At 42.7% G+C, this 25,622-nt stretch overlaps 1 protein-coding gene across 6 annotated transcripts in view; it reads left to right on the top strand.

Moving 5' to 3' along the window:
- Cadm1 (cell adhesion molecule 1) overlaps positions 1-25,622 on the top strand; it is a 327,348-nt gene that overhangs the window by 279,920 nt on the left and 21,806 nt on the right. For 3 of the 6 annotated variants that reach the window (XM_041638494.1, XM_041638495.1, XM_041638497.1), the window contains exons 6-8: positions 7,299-7,398; positions 10,882-11,054; positions 15,779-15,859. In XM_041638494.1, the coding sequence (XP_041494428.1) occupies positions 7,299-7,398; positions 10,882-11,054; positions 15,779-15,859 (354 nt within the window). The remainder of the gene's footprint in view (positions 1-7,298; positions 7,399-10,881; positions 11,055-15,778; positions 15,860-25,622) is intronic. The other 3 variants (XM_041638496.1, XM_041638498.1, XM_041638499.1) reach the window with 1 other exon arrangement.

The raw sequence follows: 25,622 nt of genomic DNA on the forward strand, positions 1-25,622 counted from the left end.
GAACATACAGTAGGGCTCTTAGTTTGCTCGCTTTCATTCTGAGACCCAGCAAGGGTACAGCAACATGCAGCTAAATGTTTAAAACAGAAAATAATTATGTTAGCATGGTAGAATTCAGAGCTCTGCTCTCTTAGATGTTGTGCAGAGAACAGTTGTGCCTTTTAAATCTGCTGAGCTGTATGACCCTAAAGTCTGTCTGTGCTCCATCCACCTTCTCCCACCCCCTGACATCTTGCAAACTCCACATAGGTGCATTGCCCAGATTTACACCACGGTAGATTAGAACGGAGTGTGATGCCGTTGTAGTACGGTTAGTAGAGCTTCAGATCTGAGGGAATGCACTCTTGTGGAGTAACAGCCTGTTTAAACGAGGCCAGTTCACTGTCTGCGTGCGAAAAGAAAGCTGTCTAAATAGCATCAAGTGGCAACACATCGCAACCTAAGCTGGGGATTCAAAAGGAAACCGTGACCCTCAGTATGGAATGCAGGGTGCTGTGCTGGAGGAGAGAAAGCCTTCCTCGGGACGCACACGAGTGTGAGCTGGAATGTCTATGACGCACACGTGTGAGCTGGAATGGCTGCGGTGTGGCTTTCATCACCCCCACACACACACATACACACCGAAGTCTTGTTCTTTCTAATGTTTTGTAAGATGTCCTCATTTTGTTCAGGTTTTGTGCATGTGTCCATTTGTAAAAAGAGAGAAACAAATTAAGAGCTGAGTTAGAAAGAGAGAATGAAACAAAGCCTCCAGAAGCTGGTGCTGGAGCCCCTCCCTGCCCAGATTCTCACCTGACGGTTAATCGTGTATGTGGGCATCATTCTTAAAATGAGTTTTATTGACTGGATGTAGGCAGGTATTTTATAAATCCATATTCTCATCCATCCAAGGTCTAGAGAAGGGTAGGTGGCGTTTGGTTTTTGTATTTTTCCCCCCATTCCCTCAACTGGAGGAAAATTGGGCTTTGAGGGGATGAACAAAATTCATTCTTTATCTGTGACAAAATGAATGCTTTCTGTGATATTGATAGCACCCTGTGGTGATGGAGGATGAAAAACCTGGAAATTGGGAAATCTTTCTGTTTGGACTGGAGGATAAAACTTCCCAAAGCAGCTACTCAGCTCCTCCCCACTTTCCCGGGTTAGTTCTGTTCCTGGTTGTATTCTTAAAGTCCAAACAGCTGTGTTTCAGTTGGGCCTGTTACTCTGGTCTCTAGGCTGTGTCCCACAGGATCCAATGTTTGTATCAACGTGCTGGGTTCCAGAGAGGTTTTTTTCAGTGATTATTCCTTATGAGAGAGACCCTGAAGGACAATTTGTGACCTAGCATTCTTTGTCTTAGTCCAGAGCGGGGACAGCTCCAAGTTCCTGGAGTTTCCTGTGGAACGTGAGTGGTACAGTCCACAGGACCAAGGCAGGCAGGAAGCTAGTGACAGCATTCAGGACAAAAGGGCAAGCTGAGGGTTGGGCAAGACAAGAACGATACCTGTGGGAAAGCCTTTGCCTTCTGTGGTTCCACCCCCAAAGCCATTCCAGTGTTGCTGTCACTGAACTGTGCTGATAAAGATGGCTGTTGTCTGGAGTGGCCGTCCAGTACCTACATAGCAAAGCTCTCTGCATATATACTCTTTGCTTAAAGGTTTTTAATGCAGGGTCAAATTCTGATTCTGTGGAAGGTTAACTGATTATGGCACTCGCCTCTAAAATTTAAAAAGAATTGTCAAACTAAACCCCTTATGGTGTCCCTATAGATGCCAAGAATGTCAGGTAACAGTGCAGTGAAATGCGGTTTCATCATCCGGAATACCTAAGCTGATCCTCCAAGTTGGGGAGCTGGCTTGACCTTCAAAACAAGCATATAAACAAACCCACAAATTTATCTTATTTTGAGGCCTAAGGTGGACTCCTGTTTGGTTTATTATTCCTAGTATTACTGTTATTTTAGTCTGTGGTAGAGCTAGAAGCAGAAGCCATGACCTAATGCCTCCCAACCTTTCTAATTTCCCCCTGCTTTGTTCACCTCTTCTACAGATACATTGTCAGATGTCTCCTCCTGTGAGAGCAGCACAGATGGGCGGGGATTAAAAGCACTGACCTCTCTTCCACAGGACCTGAGTTTGGTTCCCAGCATCCACCTGGCAGCTCACAACCATTGCTAACTCCGGTTCCAGGAGATCCAACCCCCTTTTTAGGATACCAAGCACATACATGGTGTACAGACATACATGTAGGCAAAATACCCATGTGTTCTACATTAAAAGTCAAGCAAAACAAAGCCCCTCTCTTCTCACAGAGTAGCACTTTTTGGTAATACTTGCTTCTGATGCTAGATATTTCTTCAAAGCTATGGGGAGACAAGCACTCTGTGAGTATGGACCCCATTGTCAACAGAACTATGTTCTTCAAGGGCATGGAATAAAAATTAAAAAAAAAAAAACAACTAGTGCATACTACAGGAGGAAGTGACATTGTCCAGTGGTCCCATCCTGCCCCACCACAGTTATTCCATCCTCCTCTTAATCTATGATAGCTCATCTCTCCTCAAAAAGTGTAATTGATTGTTTAAATCTCTCCTTTTCTTTTTGTTTTGAGGCAAATGTCTTACTCAATAACCCAGACTTTCCTAGAACTCTCTCTGTGTAACCCAGGCTAACTTCCAACTCATGGAAATCCTCCTGCCTCAGCCTCCCAGCTGCTGGGATTGCAGGTAGGGAGTATAATTTTAAGTGTGGCAATTCATACCACACTTGTAGGAGGGCCTTTCACCATGAGAGCAAACAATCAGCCCTGAAAATTAGTAAAAAATGTCTTGGGACAATAGAGAAGCAAGTGGTTTCCAAGCTGTCCTTTTTCCCTTCTCTGGGAGCTCTGTGGACCTGTTCCCCAGCCAGGTGCAATCGCCTTGTGTACCCTGCATTCCCCTCTTCTCATTACAAAGCTGTCTTCCCCCAGCAGTTTCGACAGCCATATGTAAGGGCTGATTTTTGCTTTGAACTCAAACAGCTTTTAATACAAACCAAATCTCAGGTTAATCTTGGTATTGTTGTTCTATCCCAAACTGCAGTAATCCTGCATGATTGACAGACTCTTCAGTCACTGACTCCTCCAAGCTTGAGTGCACAGGACCTGACCCAGACCCTCTCCTAGCCACACTGGTATGGCTGCCAGGTTCTCACTGGGAGGACTTGAAACGTGAGCCCTGATCCAAAGGCATCAAATCCCACACCATTGTGTTTCTGAACAGTGGTTGGAAATTAAGCAAGGAACTTGAAGATTTGCACTCAAGCCCTTGTAGTTATAGGTAGAGATTTTCCTGCAAAGCCCTTGGGCTTGGTTGAGGTAGCCATTTCAAAGAACATTTGATGTTAGCATGCCCTGATTTAGAACTTCTCAGAAAAAGAGAGGAAGTAGCAGTTGCCCCTGGGATAGTAGATCTCCTACCAGGATATCAGGACACTCCCCCTGGCCTCAGCTCTTCTGCTGTCTGCTCCATGGGAAAAACGGCATCCTAGAAGGGGTGGAGGGGATCGCAGACCTGATATGCTAGTGTTGGGCTTCACAGAGGAGACTGCATTTTCATTTGCATAGGAAATTGACATCCAGGTTACAGAATCTTGAGTTTCATCTTCTAAGAAGATCACAGAACGTAGTGCAAGGTCAGACTGGCATGAAATCAATTGTAATCTGCCAGCAAGCCATTCAGACCTCTTTAAGAGTTTTCTTTTATATTTTCCCCTTTATAGAGAGAGGAAAGTACAGTTAAGGAATGTCTCATCAAATCAGAATGTCTTCCTAAAATTATTTTTTTAATTGGTTGCTGCTGTAATGTGCCCTATGGCCTCCTGGTATTTAACCCTCTGTGTAACTTTGATTAATGAACAAATTTTGTCAACTCTAGTGGTCTTGCTAAGTGTATTTTAGTTGACTTAAAAAAATTACAGAGTATTATGAAAACCTCAGATCTTTCCACCTAATTGATTGGCTGGTGCTGATGCCATCTCTCTGAGTGTAATGCTTTTTAAGTGTGCAGGCCTAACTATTTTTTTTATTTTTATATAGCAGTTCCATTTTATAATGACATTAAGCCATTCAGAGTAATATGTTGCTGGACAGTTATTGCACGAGTAGCAAGTGTCATCTGGCTTTTAGTCTTGTGCCTAACGACACCAACTGAGGCGTAAAATGATCCCCAGAAAATGTGCAAGGCTTTACCTCATTATTAAAGATAAATCTGGGAGTCTGGTTCTGTTTCAGAAAAGATTTGGTGAGTTATAACATTTGATTTATGGGTGCAATTAAAATATAACTGATAAGTTCTGGCTCTTCAATCAACCATCTGGATAGTTTGATATTTTGACATGTCTCTGTTGTAGCCAGGGTCTTTTGAGGGACAATTTAGTGCCCCTGATTTCTTGAGACATCATCGATATCCCCATGTTGCCACCCCACCTGTTGAAGTGTCTTTAGTTCCTCAGTTCGGACTTAGAAAGAATAAAATTTCCCTTTAAGTTTCCTATCACCTCAGAGGCAGATCTTGGTGCTCAGTCCTTCTGTTTGGTTTTTAGGGTATGAAGATAGTTCAGCTGTCCTTGGTCAGATAACACTGTTGGTCAATGGAAAGGGACCCTTTAGTGTACAATGCAAGCAATATTGATGTGTGCTTTTCCTGCCAGCCATTAGGGTATCTGTGGCAGCTGTGTCCACCTAACGTGGTTGACTCTTCTCCAGGTACTTGGACCATAAATTGTGAAAATTGTGATCAATGTTCAGGGTGTAGTTCTAATGGCATAGATACAAATTTCAGGCATGACAGGTCCTTCACTTACTTTTTCTGATTTAGGTGTGTGATTGACAACTGATAAACAGCTCATTGAGAACATGTGTTTTTTTTTTTTTTAAAAAAGGAAAGTTTGGGGCTGGAGAGATGGCTCAGTGGTTAAGAGCATTGCCTGCTCTTCCAAAGGTCCTGAGTTCAATTCCCAGCAACCACATAGTGGCTCACAACCATCTGTAAAGAGGTCTGGCGCCCTCTTCTGGCCTTCAGGCATACCGACAGAATATTGTATACATAATAAATAAATAAATAAGTATTTTAAAAAAAAAGGAAAGTTTAAGACAAAGTTAGTAATAGCAAAGAGGCAGGGTCGGTTAGCCTTCGCTACACTTTATTATTAATGACAGTTGAACATGGGAATACCTGAGCACACTGCCCTCAAAATGCATGTTTCCTGTTTGCTTGTAAATTACACGGAGGAAAGAAACAACAGAAATTTTGCACATACACTAGCAAGAGAGACCAGCAACTACAGACCAGCAAGCACACATCAGCAGGCATAAAGCAGCAAGCACAGGCCAGAACAACAAGCATGCTTGGCAAGCACAGGTAGCAAGTGCAGATCAACAGCCATTCTGTCCTCCTTATCGGCTGGGCTGAAATCAGCAGGGCCTGAAAATACCCAGCTTGCCTGTGGCTCACAGATGAACCTATAGTCAGATGCTATGCTGCTGCCTAGATCTGAGGCTCTATGTTTATGTCAAAAGTTCCCTAAGCAAGATTTCTTGGGTGCAGTTTGGTTTCTCAGTGTGAACTCTTAGACGGGTCTTTTGTTATCTGTGTGTCATAACCTCCCATTTGTTTTTGTTTATCCTTTTAAAAAAGCAGTTTTCATCAAATAGCTGTATGTCAGGCAGGAACTTGTGTTGCCAAAAATAATATGGAGGATCCCTTCTTCAAGCCCAGAGCCAGTACTAGGTCAAGGTCACCCTATTTATTCTATACATATCTATCTGTTTTGCTCCAATGGCATTTATCAGGATCCTCACCATTTTGCTTTGCCAGTAAGTCCAAGGGAGGGACTGTGTGACTTGCACTGGCCATCTGGAGCTTCTGTCAGCTCCGTGTCCTCTAACAAGTGACACAGCTCTTCAGAAAGTACTACCCATTGCCAGCGGGCAGTGCACACCAGCGGGTGCTCAAGGAGGCTCTCTTAAAAGGACCTTAATGTCCTAGGTTCTCCATGACATAGTAAAAGGTATGTGATGGGATCCAGACTAAAAATCCATCTGACAGCAGCTGTCCTGGAGGATGACGGCCCTGTGCAGCATCCATGGCTGCGTGCGGGGTGAGGCTGGCAGAGCCTGGCCGTATTTCTGTCTTCTCTCCTGTTCCATAGGATGCATGCTAATGAACTCACCACTACTTGTAAAGGCCAAAGGGCTGTTGTTTAAGTGATGTGATTGTGCATGGGAAAGTGAAACTATGGTAATTGTTTTGACCTTTCAGCCAGCTGATGTCCTGCCCTCTCACACTTATTACTCTTGGGTCCATTTTCAAAAATATACATTTACAGAGGCACAGAATTAAATGTGAAGCATAAGAAAATATCTGGTTCCACTCAGGTTCTATTTATAAATGTCTTTGTCCATCTATCCATGTTGATTCTAACTACTTCTGCTTCCCTCCCTGGTCCCTGAACCCTCATCATTCATTTCTGGTACCCACATGCCGTCTCGCCAGCAATCTCAGCTTTACACCACTGTTGGAAAGAAAAGTAACATATGTCTCTTTGCCGAATGCACGGTTGTATTAGAAAGCTGCACTCAGCTTTAATTACGGAGTGCCTATGGAATCAGAACTTTGCCCCACTCTCCATTCTATAGGGCTATCTTCAAAGTTGTCATCCCTGAAACCCTTGCTTATTCCATTGCAGGTAATGGTTCCTCAGATAGTGGGCTCTGGTGAATCTCAGTCTCCTTGCTCTTCTATGTTTATGTCATCATGGTTTCATTTGGGGCCAGCCGTCTCTCCCAGGTCTTTTCCTCGTAAAGCTGTTTGAGGAAACAATTTGATAGCAGGAGCATAGACGAGACAACTTATTAATATGCAGTGTCAAAACACATTGTCACATGGTATTATGTGATATACGATAAAATGTATCAATTCTGAGCACCACAAATATCTGCAACTTCACCTCAGCATGAAGGCGAATGAGTTTCCCTTAGCTTGACTGAGTTTAGAGATAAACTTCAGTGTAACAAAATGTATTTCACAGGAATTGTTTGATGTGGCACAGTTGGCTTATGAATCTCTTATCTATTCAAGGTTCACTCCTTAGAGTTATTAGTCAATTTAATTTGAACAAATGCCAGGATTACTAACTAATTAGAAGGATGTTGCTGAAGGCACATGGATGGGGAGTGAGTAAGCACTGGCCGTGTGGGGTTTGTGGCAGTATGCAGCTCTGATCTGCTGATGCTATCGTTTGCTAAACATCACACTTTATGTCATTGTCACACAGATAAGCCGCAAGTGCATATCCAGATGACTTACCCTCTACAAGGCCTAACCCGGGAAGGGGATGCGCTTGAGTTAACATGTGAAGCCATCGGGAAGCCCCAGTAAGTTCTGAAGGCCAAGGTTGGCAGAGGGTCGTGAGCAGTAAATGTCACAACATGAAGATGTGTATTCACAACTCATTGGCCCGTCACCTGTCTCCTGCTGTAAAAAGGATGGATGATTTTTCTGGAAACGACGAATATTCAATGAGAGGGGAATAAATACCTATAGTTCTTAATGGTCAGGATCAGGAGGAAAGTGCCAGCTAAAGCTGAAATTCTAGTGAATTCTGTTTATTGTTGTCAACAGGCTGCTCACAGCTATTTTCTCTTACATTAAATTTCAACATACTGGGGCTGGAAAGATGGCTCAGCAGTTAAGAGCCCTCACTGCTAGTGTAAAAATCAAAGTTTGGTCCCCAGCATCCATATCAGGTGGCTTACAACAGGGATATCCCTCCAGCTCCAGGGGATCCAGCCTGCTTCTACCCTCCACAGGCTCCGACCCAAAGACACACATGGATATACAGAAATAAAAATCATTCAAAATATAAGTAAACCCTCAATGCAATAGAATGTCTGCTAATAAGCGTGTTCTTACCACAGCTGGTAGATGGTTTTCTAAACTCTGGGGTACAGTGCTTAGGGCCAGATGTAGGGGGAAAAAGTGCTTCCAAATGCTGTACTCAACCAAGAAGCAGCTTTGTTGGCGGAGACTGCCCTCAAGAAGAATGTTACTGTCGCTGCCCAGGAGGAGAGGAGAGGACAGCCGACAGACTCTTGTGTTGCTGAGGAGTGTGACAGAAATGCTCTCTTTATCTCTGCACAATAATCCAGATGAATCAGAAGAGCGGTGTGGATCGCCACTACCATGGCAAACAAGCCTTGAGTCTGCTCCCCTGCAAATATCTCACAGTTTACTTAGAGAGGAGGGAAGAAGGGAGCTTTTTATCTTTCTAGTAAAACAAAATGTTTTTTAACTCTTTTAAAGGAAAATGAAACAAACAACCATCCCAGTCCACTGAATCATAAAATGGAAGGACAGGTCAGGTTGGGATTACGGGCACTAAAACGCAAAGCAGTACCTAATGGGAGAAACAGCAGTGAGCTCCCTCTGCTGTCCCTGTGGCATGTTGTCGGTTTCCCTCACAGTCTGGATAAACATCATCTGCTCCATTCTCATATAAAGACCTCGTGCATCCTAGCACAGCTTCCCTCCATATCCATGGAGAGAGCTCTCCCTGTGATAGTTAGAGGGGAGCCTGACCATGGCTAATCCTTCTCCCTCTCCTCCGTCCTCTAGTCATGGGCTAGTTAGCCTTCCCTGCCTGAGGAGGCAGAGCTAGAACGGTAACCTTTAGAGGAAGGTGGATCTGCTTCTGTTTTGCTTCTTTTCCGTGCTGCTGACTTTTTTGATCCCAGCTTTGACAGAGAAGGCTTTTTCTCTTTTAAGTCCTTCAAAAAGATTTAGATCTTTCCTTTTATAAAGTAATTTATGCCCTAATTAGCAGTCTCCCTTGCCTCCCAAACAACCCCAGTGGACTAAGGGAAAACACTTCTCTTGGTTGGGCCCCTGTTTACAGCACCTATATTCAGCCAATCAGTCACATTTATACTGCTTGGATTACTAACCTGTATTTTATTTCTGTATTTTTTTTTCTTCTGAAGAAGGTACTGTGTTCGATTGCATGTGCCACAGGGACAGTAAATTCCATGTTTCCTTCAGGACACTTTTGCCAGGGAGAGTATTTGTTTGTTACTCTCAAATTGGAAAGGGTATGTAGCTGTATTACTCCGTAGCAATCCCCTCCTTGCACATTACCTATTTATTTTCTCAAGAAATTGCATACAATAAAAATGGTAATTTAACTTGCCATTATATGTTGTGAATATTCTCAGTGCTTCCCCCCACTGATTGTTTCAGCTGTCAAGCAGCAGGACGTGAGGTCTGACTGCCAGACAGCACCATTTGCTACTGCCTACAGGAGGAGGACATACGCAGCACTAACTTTAAATAATTTACCGCATTGTGATAACAAACCCATGTGTAATTAAAGAAAAATTGCACCTTCACATCCCATTTGAACACTGGGATGCTACTTGACAGGCCTAACTTGAGCATCCGTTTGTCATTTACGCCTAGGTCTCTCTACCCATGTCATTGCTCCTAGAGGAAGTGCTAGGGACTGAAAGACGATTGCTTATGTGTTCAAATCGGTGTCAGCTCTTCCTTTCAAACAAAAGCTGGGGTATGACCAGGACCAGGGGCTTAGTGCTTGCCTAACACTCACCAAGCCCTGGGATATGGCTCCAGCATCACACACACCACACGAAAGAACATGCTTTCAGATACACTCTTAGATCTGCACTTGGTTTCCTAGGAGCACGAGAGAGGCACCTTGAAGACACAGGTTCCAAGTCCAGTGAGTGAAAGACTTGGTGTGTATGCTCTCTCCTCTCCAGAGCATCCTGTCAAATTTGCTCTTCCGTAATGGCTGTCTTAAGATTCATGTGCTATTTCAAGTCACTAAAACTTATTTCTGATAAGCAAGTTCCTCTGTTGGACCTAAAGAGTCCACTTTGAGATGTGTCCTTCCGTCATTAATCCAAAACCAAATGTACTCACAGGGAAGGTCCAGCCATTTCTGGACCTAGAAGACAGAGGACCAGTTACTGATCAGGGGCAGATAGACAAGGTGAACAGGGCCATCCAAGAGGCCTCTCAGGTGGGGAGAGTTAGGCTAAATGAAGAGGAAGTGATTGCACCTTTTGAGAATCAAAGGTTGTTTTTTCAAAAAGAGATCAAAACAAAATTCTGTGTAAACCAGAGCTGATGGCACAGACCTGCAATCCCAGCTGCTCTGGAAGCAGAGTCAGGAGACTCACTGCCATTTCAAGAGCAGCCTGGTCTACACACCAAGTTCCAGCCCAGCTAGGGCAACCTCAAGAGCAAACGGTAATTAAATAAGGCTGAGGATATAGCTGTGCGGTAGAGCCAGTGTTTTCAGTGCCTACCGGAGAAAGGAATGAAGGGAGATGGGGAGGGCTGTTCAGGTGCCAGCGTCTATTTAAAACTCACAAGAGGCTCCCTAGCAAGCAAACATTTGGTATGTTAGTAACCATTAGGTTATTGCATGCACCACTAGCCAAGACCTTGCTTTTTCCTTCCTCTCTAATTAACGAGCTGATTAACAATGGGTGAGCTCTGTCCTGGCTGAATTGGTGTGAAGCCACACAGCAGGGCATGTGAGTTGGCCATGTTGGCTTATTTGCTGACTTACTGAAGATGAACTGGGAATCATAAGACTCGCACTTAGCAAGTCTCGAAGGTTTCTAAACACCTGATTGTGTGTTTTAAAGTCATATCCCAAGCATATGTTTGGCAGTTGCATGATCTTAATTCTGTGACCCTCATACTCTCCAGTGGGTCCAGTTAATTGTGTCACCCTGCATGTGGCTAGTTTGCTGCGATGATGAGAAACTGGATGCAGATACCTGAGCGGGGAATGATTCCTGTGACTTGTCTTTCTCGCCTTCCCTCTGCAGGCCCGTGATGGTAACTTGGGTGAGAGTCGATGACGAAATGCCTCAACACGCCGTACTGTCCGGGCCAAACCTGTTCATCAATAACCTAAACAAAACAGACAATGGTACTTACCGTTGTGAGGCTTCTAACACAGTGGGGAAAGCTCATTCGGACTACATGCTGTATGTATACGGTACGTGAGAAGACGAAACACCCCCCTACTCGCCCTCTGCATGTAGCTGCTGCCTGGGCTTCACCCTCAAAGCCGTTGATCAAGTTGAAAACAAAAAAACCAGTTGGTATCCTACAGGAACTTAAGGAAGCTTGGCCTGAGGTGGACCCCAGTGGTCCCCACCTGGCTCAACAGTGACTGGTGTTCTCCCCCTCTGACTGTGGGGGTTTCCCACGAGATCACAGTCTCTGATGGTGCTGAGTACGAAGGCTGTCCGCAGGCATAGGTCATGGATCCTATGTTAGAAGTAATGTCTGAAATATTCAACCTTACCAATTAGTGGCGTTCAGCTCAGAAAATTTATTCCCAGTGGGTTTTTTTTTTCCTATGATGCATGGGCTAGCCTTTCTCCTGCTTTGATGAAAAAATATATCTTATTTCCAACATGAAGCTATTAAATCCAGAAGGCTTTGCAAGCCAGTAAACACTCAAACTAAATACAAAGTCTTTGATAGTTGCACAGACCACCTATATCTTCTATTTTAGACACAGATGCCAACTTTTAAAAATATGCTTTTTTAATCAACATTTTTCTACAAGGTTATTAAATCATATTACTATGAATTTCACTTTAGAATCAACAGATATGCATTGAACACCTAAGGCAGTAGGCATTTCCCATTTCTATCTTGCTGCTGATTTTACATATTGTGACTATCCTCTATTTAGTTGAGAAGTATACTCTTTCTAGTCTTGTGCTATCAAATTTGATCTCTTCTGTCCAGTTGAAGTCTCTTCATTTTATATTAAGAAAAAGTCGTGCACTGGCCCAACACATAATGAATTACAAATATTTGAATATGGGGGCCACATTCCTGTCTTCATGATAGCTTAGTAAACAATCCAAGTTAAATTATAAATGTGTGAGTATCGGCATAGACACATAAATTATACATATGGAATAGTATTTAGACTATACTGTCCCAGAACCTGGGCACCCTCCTTATGAAGAAAAAAAAAGGAGAGGTATTTTTGAACAGAGAAGCATCTTTTCTACCATACCTATATGAATATGAAATTATAGTCCTTAGCCTATACCTGAGGGGTTTTCCCCCATTAACACAGTGGTTCTCAACCTCGCTAATGCTGCAACCCTGTGGTGACCCTAACCATAAAATTTAGTTACTACTTTTATAATTGTAAGTTTTCTACTGTTATGAATTGTAATGTAAATATCTGATATACAACCCCAAAGGGGTTGAGACCCACAGATTGAGAACTGCTGCCTTAGAATTAAAAGATCCTGTCAAATCCTTATTTGCAAGCTTGTAGAGTATGCTGTCTTTGCATGCTGCTCAGTCTCACGAGTGCTCATTAGAACCGTTCTCAGTAGTTAAGGAAATCCACGAAAGAGAATGGTTCTGCTGTGTAGGTGAGAAAGGGCACAAGGCACCTGGTTTCGGCTGGCAAGGTGCAGAACAGCTCTGCTGCACTCTTTGGCAGTAATGGAAGATGCTTTCCTCTCTGCGCTCTTGCAGACACCCCTTCCACCGTAAGGTCTAAGCCTGATGGAAGTGCCCCTGACATTTGTGCCCAGGTTTATAGACATCAGTCAAGTTCTCCTTACAAATTTCACATTACAAAAAGCATTGATCACTTCCTGCCAGTCTGTGACGCACTTCTCTGATTCATACAACTAAAAAAATGGTTCAATTTACAGTGCCTACTATTCCTATTTCTCAAGATGAGAAGAAACATTTTGATGCCTTGTTTGGCAAACATATTTGTATAATTTGGAAAATGAGCTTATAACCAGAATTTGTTGAGTGTTCCCTTCATGCTGTTTCCAGCATTGACAATTTTAGATGATCTCATCCAATTTCTACACCCTGATTTGTGCTTATTTTTCACCCCATTCAACATATGATACCATGAAGCTTAGAAAGATCACATAACATGGCCTAGTTCACAAGGTTCCCAGATCACCCTAGGGCCACCATACTGTCATCCCAAAACCTACTGCAAAATTGGTCTTTGCAATTCTTCTTTTTCTCATGGCTTTTCAAGAGAGATTAAGTCCCTCCAAAATAAGATTGGCCTTTTTAAATTAGCCCCCTGGACCACAATGCATTATTTGAAAACCAAGTATTATAGGAACTCATCTGTATGCAAACTTACCTATATAAAGACATATCCATGATCCATCCAGGCTACAGGCTACAAGGGATTCTCTGTATCTTGCTCCCTGCTAGTAGTGCCATTGGAATGGCAGGCCGGCATGCTAAACCCAAGTGTTGCTGGTCTAGTAACAAAACATTCTAACATTTTGGGCAGGGATGGGCAGATTGTCTTTTCAAAGCAATATATTGTAGTGCTTTTGCAATTTTTTAAGTACTTTGTGAATTAAAAGTTGCTACACTTCTAAAATATTTAGTTCTCTGGAAGTAAATTCTCTACTTGAAGCATCTGGCTGGTTAGAGCCTGATTCCCAGTAGGGTTTGTTCTTTTAGCATCCATGTCTCAGGCACAGCTCATTAGCTTCAGCTCTTTCTGTTCCTCCCTATGTTTGTTGTGATGCTGCGCACTGATTTCGGGGCCTCTGGCATACTGGGTAAGCACTCTCCCATGAGCTACATCCCAGCCCTCTGATTTCTGAAAGAGTGGCCTTGTGCTACCCTTCTTACTGAAAATGACCTCAGCAAGGACGTTTCACCTGATAATGGAATCTGATTCATTCAAGGTTTCCTGAACCAGATGTGAAGGACCAGATTTGCCCCGTAGTGATGGAGATCCCTGGACATGTATCATTTTTACATATTGAGAGGTCCTGGTGACCTCCCTGACATCTATCCCCTTGTCATCTTGTCTGCCTTTTGGTTCATAATCATATCTTCAGATCACATTCATGCTCATTCTTATCGTGTTGCACACATCATATGCTTTGTGCTATTGCATTTAGAAGCAGTTTTGAAAATAACATTAGAGTACAGCAGAGCAAGTCTTCCGAGGAGCAATATTGCTGTTCAGTGACAATACTATAATTGAAGCAAACAGAAAAGCACATTATTTGTCCCTTGGATGGACAGGAGGTACACTCTGTACAGTTCACTTGTAGTGGATGGAGGCAGTCTCCCATGCTGGCTAAAGTCTCAGGGCACTCAGCTGAGAGAGGTGCCATCTCTCTCAAGTTGGCACCTGTCATTGATGTAAATGTGTTCAAACAAGTTGCCCAATCACAAAGACAACTTTCTCACCTGTGGCTTCAATAAAACACACTAAAGGACAAGACTGAAATGATGTTCAGTCATTTCTTATCCTGTTCTTTTTAAAAGGTAATTTAAATTTTAAATTTCATCATTTCTGCTTCTTAGGATGAGACTTTGCCTGGAGTCTTTTTTTTTTTTTGACTCATTGAAGACTGCATTAAACAACAGTCTAATTTACTTGTTTCCCCATCTTCAAGGAGAAAAGCCTGTCATAAAGCAGAGCCATTTGCTGTTGGTTCTTCCTTATCAAGTTCATTGTGTGAGAGGAGCAGTTGGTGAAGAATATGAAAACCTTTGATTATTGATCAATGATAGACATCATTTCATGCAGACCTTGCAGCCAAGCACCAAAAGAGTCATTCCATCAACTTCCAGGAAGTTGTGCCAAACCCAGTAAAGGTGCAATATATAATTAAAGTTTTGATGTATTAATTAGACAATCCGAGGGCTCACTTGAAGATAAAAGGACCCCAGATGTGTCAGGGAGAAAAAGCTGACGTGCTTTAGATAAAATTTAGAATCAAAAGCCTTCAAATCGTCCTCTGCTCTATTACAGCGGAGTGATTTCTTAGTTCAAAGTCTTGCTGACAATTTAACACATTCAGTTTGATCATCTGGGCCTAGACTTTTTTTTTCATTTTTGCCCTTTTCTTATCCCCAAATAATTTTTGAGATGACAGAAATACAGTGTATCAGGTACCAGACAGAGGCTTCCTCTTGGGCTCCTAGATTTAAGGGTCAAACCTCATTTATATTTAGCTCTCTTGTTTACAAGGTGGAAGATGTTCTTTCATTTTTATCATTGTGGTCCACTTAGGTCAAGCTTTTAACATGAGCAAAGGCAGCTTATTAATATTTATAAGGTGTAAAAATTTATTGACTTTTAAAAAATAACATCTCAGTAAAATCTCACTTGCCTGGAACTTGGTACTCTGTTCGTGGTGACATTCTATCTTCTTTGTACTTATTATGGATACAGAGGTGGTTTTCCTTCCTGCTGGGCTGTATTGATGGAGAATAATGAAGTTAGCATTTGCAGAGAGCATGTGTGCAGTGCCATGTCCATTCTTGGCTGATCCAAGCCCTTTAAATGCAGCGGCTCCTTCTCCTCTTTCCTCCCATCTGTGAAGTAGAAAGGGACAGCCATTGTGCTTTCTTGGCACTGAGGTGACTTAGCCTTGCCTTTAAGATCTGGCCGGGTTAAGGGTTTTGAGCATTTAGATATTTTTTTCTCCCTTTTCCAGTTCTCATTTCATTTTTATTCACGTCATGCATAAGAAAGCTGTTCTTTTCTTAGCTCTTCCAACCGAGGCTTTCGGGTGTAGTTTCAGACCAACGTCTCTGAGGGCAAGGAACTTGATGGTTTAAAAAAGCGAGTCATCCAACCAACATCTTAGTGTCTCCATGCCTTTGTTTGTCGTTACTGGTCATTGTTGTGTTCAGCATTGTGGGTTTGATTTTCTTTTTTTTTTTATCCAGATCCCCCCACAACTATCCCTCCTCCCACAACAACCACCACCACCACCACCACCACCACCACCATCCTTACCATCATCACAGGTATGGTACCTTCATCACCATTGGAAATGTCCTCAGTGTATATTGTCTTTCTGGTATAAACAAAGAGAAGCCTAGCTTTTCCCTGTAAGTCCTCTGAGCTTAACTGTTCCTTTACTTTGGAACTCTAGAGACACTCGATACTATACTCTTGAATTGAATCTTAAGGATCTAGAAGGACCTTTAACATCTGATCAGATGACTCGCACCTTAGCGTGAGGCAATTCTTTTTGAAGCCTCACCACCCAAAGCAAAAACACTAGGAAAAAATGGCAGCCAGGCTGCTAAACCCTCCAGTAGCTTCTGCTTGGCCCCTGCTGATGAACTGGTAAGTATTGTGGCCTGGATCATGTCCTGGTCTAAATTTCGTCTTAATCCACATGAAGAAAGTACATGCACCAAATTTCAGCATGTGTCCTCGGGCCACACTATGGGATGCACTGTCATCCGCCCTCCTCTAATGGGTGCCTGCTGGCAGTAGAGCTGCTGGGCCTCTTGTGGCCCGGGAGATTGCAGGGAACAGAGGGAGCCAATCTTTTCCAGGCTGAACACTCATGTGCACCTCCTCTTTTTTACACGGCCTCCCTCCTCATCCTGGTACCCCGTGGCTCTCAAATAGTTTGGTGTTGCTTGACTGGAAGCCTTGGCCTTTCTTCTGGTCTAACAAGAGAGGATAGCTCATGGCTGTACCATACCAACTCAAATGTGCAGGACTTCTTAGACCAGGCCTACCCCAATCACTACTTCCAAGTGTCCGCTCTAATGGAGGAGAGAATCTCTTAAAATGTGACTTTGCCACTTAAGTCTGTTACCAGGCAAGTGTCCCATGTCCCTTTGAGCCGTGAGTCCAGCCATTTGATCCCTGGACTCCTTGATACACACTGAATATCTATCTCACTTGATGCTCTTCATGTTCAGCTCTTTAGGAATCACCTTCTAGGATCACATTGATTTTTCTGAAGATGTTTTCTTTTCCATTTGCTCAAGAGTCAATGAGACAGCAGAATGCTAAGTGTCCAGTGAAAGAGAAGGCCTCATCAGTAGATATTACAATGGACCGTCTAATCCAAGTTTTCTTCACTTTGCAGCTATTGCAGTGAGACAAAGATCTCTGCCATAACCCACCACTGAAGGGCTTCCTAAATACGGCCTACAAGCACATCTGTGCCTATATTAAATGTTATACCTTCTGAAAAATCCATCAATTGGTTTTGTGTCTCACTTTAAACCTGGCTCCATCTAGAAAGTTTGCTTCCTAGTTCTTGTCTGTGTGTTTCTGCTTGAGCTGTCAGTTCCCCCTGCTTCTTAGTGCATTCAGTTTTGTGTGTAGTAGACCAATCCCTGGCATCTTCTGTAGTGTGTATTACCACATCAAAGATGTTCCTCCTCCTCTGCTTGGATGTCCACAGCAGCCATACTGCTGGTGCTTCATCCTAAGAATTCAGTTTCTTGTCTCTTATCTATTTAGTAAAATGGACTGGGTGTGTACTTTTGATTGTGTTTGGCTTGGCTGGCGTTGCTGGGATGGAACCCAGGGCCTCTGGCATACTAGGCAAACATGTACAGCTGAAATATATCCTCAGTCCTTTAGGCATGTGCTTTTCTTACCAGGTTACGTAGTTTTCTGTGAAAGGCCCTTGGGATGCTGGAACAAATAAACAAACGGTGTAGGTATCACTAGCAGTGTGTTCGTCTTTGTCAAAGTATGACCCAGCCTTTATACCTCCCACAGTAGAAGATTCTGTTTAGGTATCTGTAAGGGTTTACATCTGAGGTCAGTAAAGTTTTCACTCATTCTGTGTATAAACCCCCCGTTTTTCTTGAATGTGAAACAACACTTTTTCATGTGTGTCTGGTCTCATCACTGACTTAGGTTTTAGTTTTTGATTGTTTTTTTTTTTTTTTTTTAAATATGAGGTTAGCATTCCCTGACTCTTCTCCATCACTGCAATCAATCTCCCAAGTCACCCGAGTTGCTCTTATTCACAGCTCTTAATCTTTTGCTCCCCGGGACCTCCTTCTCTTCTGAGGTCCTGCAATATCTGCAACTCATCATGTTCACAGTTCTGCTGGCCCAGACTTGATCTAAAAAGAAACTATTAGAATAAAAAACACCATATTTCTGTCCACATCAGAGATGACTTTAATCAGAATGTGTCTACTTCTGTCTCTGCCACTGGCCTCTCCATTCAGAATAACTAAGGATGATCTCGCAGGTGCACTTCCGTCTGTGGGTGTTAGCACTCGAATGCTTTCTACACCCCATATGCACCTGTGGTAATGAATGCCCAGATCTTCAGTGTCACACCCAGGAGTCATTAAACTAACATTGCTACTAAAACAGCCTTACGGAATCCGTCACCTTAATGGAAATGATCTTTTAGGGCTACTGTGACTTAACAGTTTACCTTCTACATATTTATCTTGGCCAGAAAGCAACCTGTAGAATTTAACATTCGTCCTCTTCTCCAAACAGATTAAAGGTTATGAACTTTGTTCTGTGTCCCATTTTAAAGGTTCAGGCTAAGCTCTAGATTTAGATTGGTTCCTAAAGAATCTTCCAGCCGGGATCCTGACAAATGGATAGCTAAATTAATTTCCACTCCTCCTCTCTCTTGTACTGTTTGGTACATTTACAGTCACCATTAGCCTTAAAAGCTTCAACAGCTGAATCCAGCGACAGTAACGCAAAGCTGGGGCTCTAAAGGAAAAAGAAGAAGCAGCCACAGTCAGCTATTTCTTTCCTCCTAAGTCAAGCGCAATAACTGAAACCCATTCCCCAGGTCAGAGTTTCATTACCAGGAAAATGTACAAATGCAATAGAAAAAAAATATTTTTAAGCTCAAAAGGTCCCGGTTGGTTTCTGAATTCTCCAAAAGAAGACTTGCATAGCTATCCCCAATCTTCCCCCGTCAGGATAATGGAATTGTTCCTCTTGTTAGGAAGGCAGGCTGGCATTCTGTTCCGAGTCATCTGACTCTCTCAACACATGCTACAGCTCCATTCTGAACCCTTAAAGAGGAGGACTTCTATGGCCTCCAGCTCTTCTTTGCCCCCTCTCCTACTCTTACATTTCCTAGTTTCCTAGGAGAGCAGTGACCTTTGCATACTGTCCTCTCCAATTGAAGCAGATCTGGTGACATGTCAGCCACACCTGAAGGGTTGCCCTGCCTACGGATAATTTTCTGCAGGTGTTAAGAACTGGAAAGAACAGTCAGGCTGGGCATGGTGTGCACACTTTTAATCCCAGTGCTTGGGAGGCAGAGGCAGCTGGATCTCTGAGTTGGAGGCCATCCTGATCTACAGAGTAAGGCCTTGTCTCAAAAAACAAAAAGAAGAAGAAGGAAGAATATTCCTTATCCATCTGCCATATCAACAGAGTTGTAGCCTTACCATTAACATTATTCTATGGCCTCTCCACATAAGAAACAATTTGAGGATAGAACTGGGTGAGAAGCCTTGTAGAGCTTCGTTGGCATTTGCCCTAAAGTTTAAAAGTATCGCTCTCATCTTTCCTGCTCATTGACGTTAGGATCATTTGGTTCTGCTCAGCTCTTGGCTTTGGGAAACTCCCACCCTTAGTGTTTTATTTTTTGTCCCATCAAGTTGTCCTTAGGGCTTCTTCGTTTGTGAGAGTGTATGACATGACATGGGAGAGCAAACCAGTTGGACTGTTTGACCTTTCTTAAGAACCCCATGTTTTGGGGCTAGTAGCGGGCTCTGTCTCTGTGCTTGGGGATAGCTGTAGCTTCTTCCTCTCCATTGGGTCAGGCTGCCTTTCTGAAACTTGCTTGGGAAAGTGGTCTGTTTCTCTCTTTAATTAACTTGGATCTTGTATTGTTCCTACCTGGTGGAGTCCTGACTTGAGTACTTGATGGAGAGTGCCAGGAAAAGTTCTCAGCATTCATCGTACACCCTCCTAACAGTTTAGATACAAAATTCAGGCCAGGAGGAGCTCAAACTGTGGGTCGCAATGTACACACAACTGCCATAAATTAAAAAAAAAATTAAAACAGCCTTAGAATAAGAATGAATAGCTATAGGGCCAGATTGTGAGACGCATTTAAATATGCTTTTATAAGAATGAAGTAGGTCATTTCTAAATGAGTTTTTTTCTCTCTCTCTCTTTTTTTAAAGCATGTATTCAATTAAATATTTGGTGTTTCTTGGAAAGGAAAATAGCAAGGTTTCTCTTATTGGTGTCAACGCACTCAAAATCCAATATACCTGGGAGGAAGTGGCTCCTAGCCTCAGACTCGTGTTATTATTTGGGCTTTCACAGCTTGATAGCATAGGCTTTTCCCAGTGTTAATGTGGATCGGGTCATATAAAGAAGGCAGACACAGGCTTTGTCCTTCAATAGCATTTGGAGACCTACACCGAGCTTGCATGCCGTCTCTTATATGTAAAGGAGAGGACACGTATGCTTGGTGCCAAGTCTATAGTGTGGCCATCTAAGTCGTAATGGAGCTTTGTTCCACATAGAGGTCTCAGTTTCCCAAGTCTCAGCCTAGTGATTTCAACCGTGTGCTACTGGTAATGGCACAGTGCAAGGGCTATAAGCTGATCTGCTTTCCAGTTGCATTCCACAAAGATTGAGCACCCACAGTGTGTGCAGAAAAGGACTCCTTAAAACCCCTTCCTGTGCAGTTGAGAGATCCCTGCAACCTGAGATTTAGTTTCAAGGCAACAGGTGCCACGGGAGAGTATCACAGAAGTGTTCGTTGCTCGGTGCTGTCAAGGAACAGCCAGAATGCAGATACGAAAGAGTAGCATTTGGAAATGAAGCATGAAGAACCCATGTACTTCCAGCATCTCTCTTCAAGGTGTGTCTATTGATGCTGCCTAGGGAAAGCCCCTTTTTTTCTAAGAAACGCACATCCTTTATCCTAGGACGTTTACTGAACTGTCTTCTTCCTAGGTTTGGCGTCTACACCATTAAAACATGAGTCTTCCTTTATGTACTGAGCACTTACAGAGTAACTGATATGCCAGTATGCCTGAGGACAGGAATATTATTAGGGCACTAATTAATATTAATGAGCCTCTTTTTACCTGGTATTCCACCTTTGCATGTCCATTTCTTTTCACACTGTCCTGTCTACATTTTCATCCAGAAATTGTAAACCCACTATCTATTGCCTCATTTACATCTAGCCAGCATTGACCCAAGCAGAAGAAAGTAAGAGAACAGCAAATATTGGAAGTCTCAGATTCATTCAACTATTTTCTTTTAACAGAGTAAGGGGTGGAAAGTGAGGTGAGATGTCTTCATTCTACTATTTCTATCCTAATTTTCCTAAGTGTATGTTCTATATTTAAAAGTTGATCCTGGAGATAGAAATCCAACTGGTTTCCATACTCAACATCTGTCAGCAAACACATAAATAATAGTAGCACAAATATGGGTTTCATGGGATTCAGATATGATACCTGGAGCTCCCCCAGCAGTAGGAACATGGAGATGAAGGGCACAGTCTTCCAGGATCTCATGCAGGATGAATCTCAGTCAGGCTTGCAGAGCCCCCCTCCTTTTATCTCTGGCCGGCACACTCCCTGCAGCAGCACTCCTAACCCTTCCTCCCCTGGCTTGAGTCCTGACCCCTTGGTGTGTTCCCACTGGCATCCTGAGACATGCCGTAGGGAAACCACTCTACAGATTCCGATAATTTTGCAGAACATCTGGTTTGCAAATGAGAAGATCTCTGGGGCATGGGCTGCACAGAGTGAACAATTTTGAAGAAGCTTTTAACAAAACTTGAACTTGCTTAACGACAACAACGAAATCAGCTCCCCTTCCTGCTGTTCTGGGCTCCCAATCTCTTCACTCTAAGGGGAAAGTGACATTTGGAAAGTATGCTGGGGCTAAGGAGGTGGCTTCATGGGTAAAGTGCTTGCTCCTCGAGCATGAAAGCCTAAGTCAGGATCCCCAGCACTCAGGAAGGAAGCTAGGTGTGGCAGCACTTAGGAGCAGAGACAAAAGAATCCCAGGAGCTCACAACTACCCAGGCTAGACAAAATGGTGAGTTCCAGGTTCAGTGAAAGACTCTGTCTCTAAATAAATAAATAAATAAATAAATAAATAAATAAATAAGGTGGGGAAGCAGTGAAGGACATCTTGATGTTGATCTCTTGTCTCTACACGCACCCACACAGGTGAGTACATACACACACACATAGACACGCATGCACACGCACACACACGTACAATAGCTTTCTTAGGGCACTTCGGTGTAGGCTTTTTAACTTAGCTCTGTTCTTAGCCCCTTTCTCCATCATTAAGGAATGGTAGGTTAATTAAGCAGAACATAGGTGGCAAGGAAATTAATTGAAAACCAATAGAAAATAAATTTGAAACTCAAATTTCCCAGAACTTATTTTTGCTTTCAACAGATTTCAAATAAGTTAAAGTTGGGGAAGGAAAAAAAATACTCATATTTAATATATATTGGCAAGCACAGCACAACTATGAAGTAAAATCGTCAGGGGAATTCTTTGCCTGCCCTGGTGCTGAGATTTAAAGCCCCTCCATAGCAGACACTGAAGAGGAATTCAATTAAGAAAGTTCGTTGGTTCCATATTGACTTTAGTTAAGAAAATAAACTGGGGGAAAGTGTATTAAAATGTTGCCAGACTGCTTGCCCCACTTCCACCTTAGCTTATGGCTGGCAAAACAGGAGAGTTTAAATTCCTTACAACTAACTCGGCTCCAGGGTAAGCTGGTTTTTCTAGGTTGTACCCATGGCATTTTCTAATGTCCACCCTGGTCTCACATAACCACACGCTGCCTTACTGCGACTCTGTGTCATGATGCAAGAACAGCATAGATCAATTGGTAAGAAAAGTGAGGTAGTGAATTTAATTTTGTCCTAGGATTTTCATTTTCATTTATGGCACCCGTTGTGTTTGAGACCATGGACTAATTTATGGATTAGTTTTAAGCCCCCAGTCTGTCACACTCAATGAACAATTCTAAGTTGGAGAGAATCCATCTGAAAGGATTAGAACAGGCCACAGTGGGGCTTACACATGACTGTTTCCACTAAATGTTGCCCAGCTGCCTCTCAGGCAGGTTGTGGGGCTTTTTGGGTTTTGTTTGATCCCCACCACACACACACACCCTGCTTCTTGGCTACTTGGTTAAATGGCTACTGTCTCTAATCTCACACATTGTCGTAGTTTTTTCATTTTGCAAATATCTTGTACTTCAATGTAGAATGTGTGTTTGTTTTGCTGATTTGAGGCAGGGCCCCATTAGCAGTTTGCAGGACTGTAAGCCTAAGAAGGGACGTCCATATTGTGAAATGAGTGCCTTCCAACTCATTGTGGGCCCTAGCTCACCTCCTTTTGATTGTAGACTCATAAAACCTTGAGTACATGCCGAGTGAGACTCTATACATTCAGCATTTGTGAGAACAGGGATTGACTTGGTTTTATTTGTTTGTTTCAGTTATTTTAAACATATAAATAATATACAATCCATTTGCCCTCACTATAATTAAAACTAGAGACAATGGTTTAACTTTTTTATATAGAGCCAATGTCTCCCATTCTACTTTTTGTAACCAATTTTTTCATAGGCCTAGCTCAAAGATTTTTTTTTTAAGACAACACATGAGGTTTAAAGAGATTTGGGAGGGCAGTCAGACACTAATCAAGCCCTTTTTTGCAATTATAACTTACACTGACATGTTTGCATTTGCCCACAAAACTAAAATATTATAAAATGCTCCAGTGACCACCCCAGAAAGCCGATTCTTGGGGGGAGGACTTGCACTTTTCTCCATTTTCTGAAGATACCCTAATAAATCATGCTTCACATCTCCGTACTCACCCCAGAGCCAAGCTGTCTATGGTTTCTGCATGGTATCATAATGCAATTATGAAGGAGAATTAGATCCTGTCCTAGTGCTGCCCCCCCTCCCCAGGGGGAGCACACAGTCACGTCTAAAGCATTTTCTCTTCTCTCTTAACTTGAAATAGCCCCTGCTCAGGTCGCACACCAGATGCTCTGTGAGAAACAGAGTCAATAGCTTCCCAGACACACTCTTAATCCCGATTTAAGCCCCATACCCACCTGTGTTCCGGCCGCAGCGTCCCATCCATTGCTGCTCGTAAGTTTGCCGTTTCCAACTGCAGTAATCATGTTGTTTGACTTGAATATGTGTTTGCTTAACTGTTTTAGAGTGTTTTTCCTTAATAGCCCTTTTCTCTTCTGTTGGGTTCAATTGATGGATTTCGCATCCCTAGAGTTGGGAGCAAAATGCACTGTGGTCATGGCTGCATTTATTGTCTGCTGCCCGTGTAAGAGCTGACGCCTGGCTTCATCTGGTTAATTTTGTCATGAAGCTGACATAATGTTGTAATACAGGAAGACAGTAAATTGGGATTGTTGGTCAATGCTCAGATCTGATTTTTGAGTCTTATAACTCTAATGTTTTAATCCACTCCCTTTTTTCATTTTATGTTAATGGTTTACTTGGTTTAAAAAAAAAAAAAGGTATGTTAAAAAGAGGTACCACAAAAATAATGAGCCAAAGCATTTTTTGCTTTTTTTCTTCTGTTTTGGAAAGGAGCCAATGCCTGCCCATAAAATGTATTACATGCATATGAATGTTTATACAAATGTGCCTTTGATTCTGCCCCTCAAATTTAAAGTGCCTCAAACCAGTGTTGGACTCAAATGTCTCAACTATGGAGATGCATCTGTCATCTTTAAGGATCTGGTGTGGGGTTTGTTTCAACTGTACAATTTCCTGTGTTGTTCTCACTGCTATTTTAGGCCCACAGAGTTGACTTATAAGTAAGTATTATATTCTTCTGCAGTGTATTTTATGGTTTTCTCTCCTTCCTCTGTCCTTGAGAAATTTAGTGATTAGTTATATCAAGATGCATTGGCCTCTAAGACCTCTGGTTAATTCTGGCTCCTTAGAAGGGCCTTGATTTTTTTTTTTGATTACAATAAGGCTCCTATTGTCCCAGAAAGCATGCCAACTGAAGGGGAACGCCGGTGTGAATTCATGTGTCATATTTATACATCAGAAGCTCCAGGCTCATTTGATTCCCCCTCCACAAAAAAAAAGTTCTATACTTAATGTTCTAGTGCATTTAAACATTGCCTGTGTCAAGTTCAAGTCATTGAAAACAATTGCCAGCTAAAGGCCCCATCATAAAAATGGCAGGGGATTGCTTGTGACTTTTAATCTCGGGATCCTGCTTCAACCAGCAGCAACTTCTGACTAGGAAGGGGCTGCTATAAGAAACACACTTGAAAACTGCAGAACTGAGAAAGAAAGTGGGGCCTAGTGCATTGACATCAAAGTGAAGTTGGCTGTTTTTAAGAGGACTGGGAAAGAAGGCCATCATGCACTTCATTAGCTAGACGCCCCACTTCTGTAGCCAAAAGCAAAGAGCAGATTCCCTCCTTAAAGTGCTTTGGAGGCATTTTACTGTGAAGAGAAGCTGATAGGAACCAACTTGAACAGCATCAGAAGTAGAAGAGACAGGTCACAGGTGGGAGAGCACCAATGAAGACGATATCTCTGTCTCCCAACCCAGTCAGGACCACAAAAACCTGGCAGCCAAACCTGGGGATGTGGGCTGAGCACAGCCATATAGCTGGATTCTTGAAACTTGGAAATTCCCAAGTGGTGTTTGTCCAATTGTGTGAACACATGTGTTTTTGTGACAAACCTTGTAGATTATAACGTATCTTATAGAATGAAGAATCCGGGCTCTGTGTGTGTGTGTATGTATGTGTGCACAC

Source organism: Microtus oregoni, unplaced genomic scaffold (assembly GCF_018167655.1).
Source record: "Microtus oregoni isolate MIOR12 unplaced genomic scaffold, Mior012 000055F_ref0000237, whole genome shotgun sequence".
Taxonomy (NCBI): domain Eukaryota; kingdom Metazoa; phylum Chordata; class Mammalia; order Rodentia; family Cricetidae; genus Microtus; species Microtus oregoni.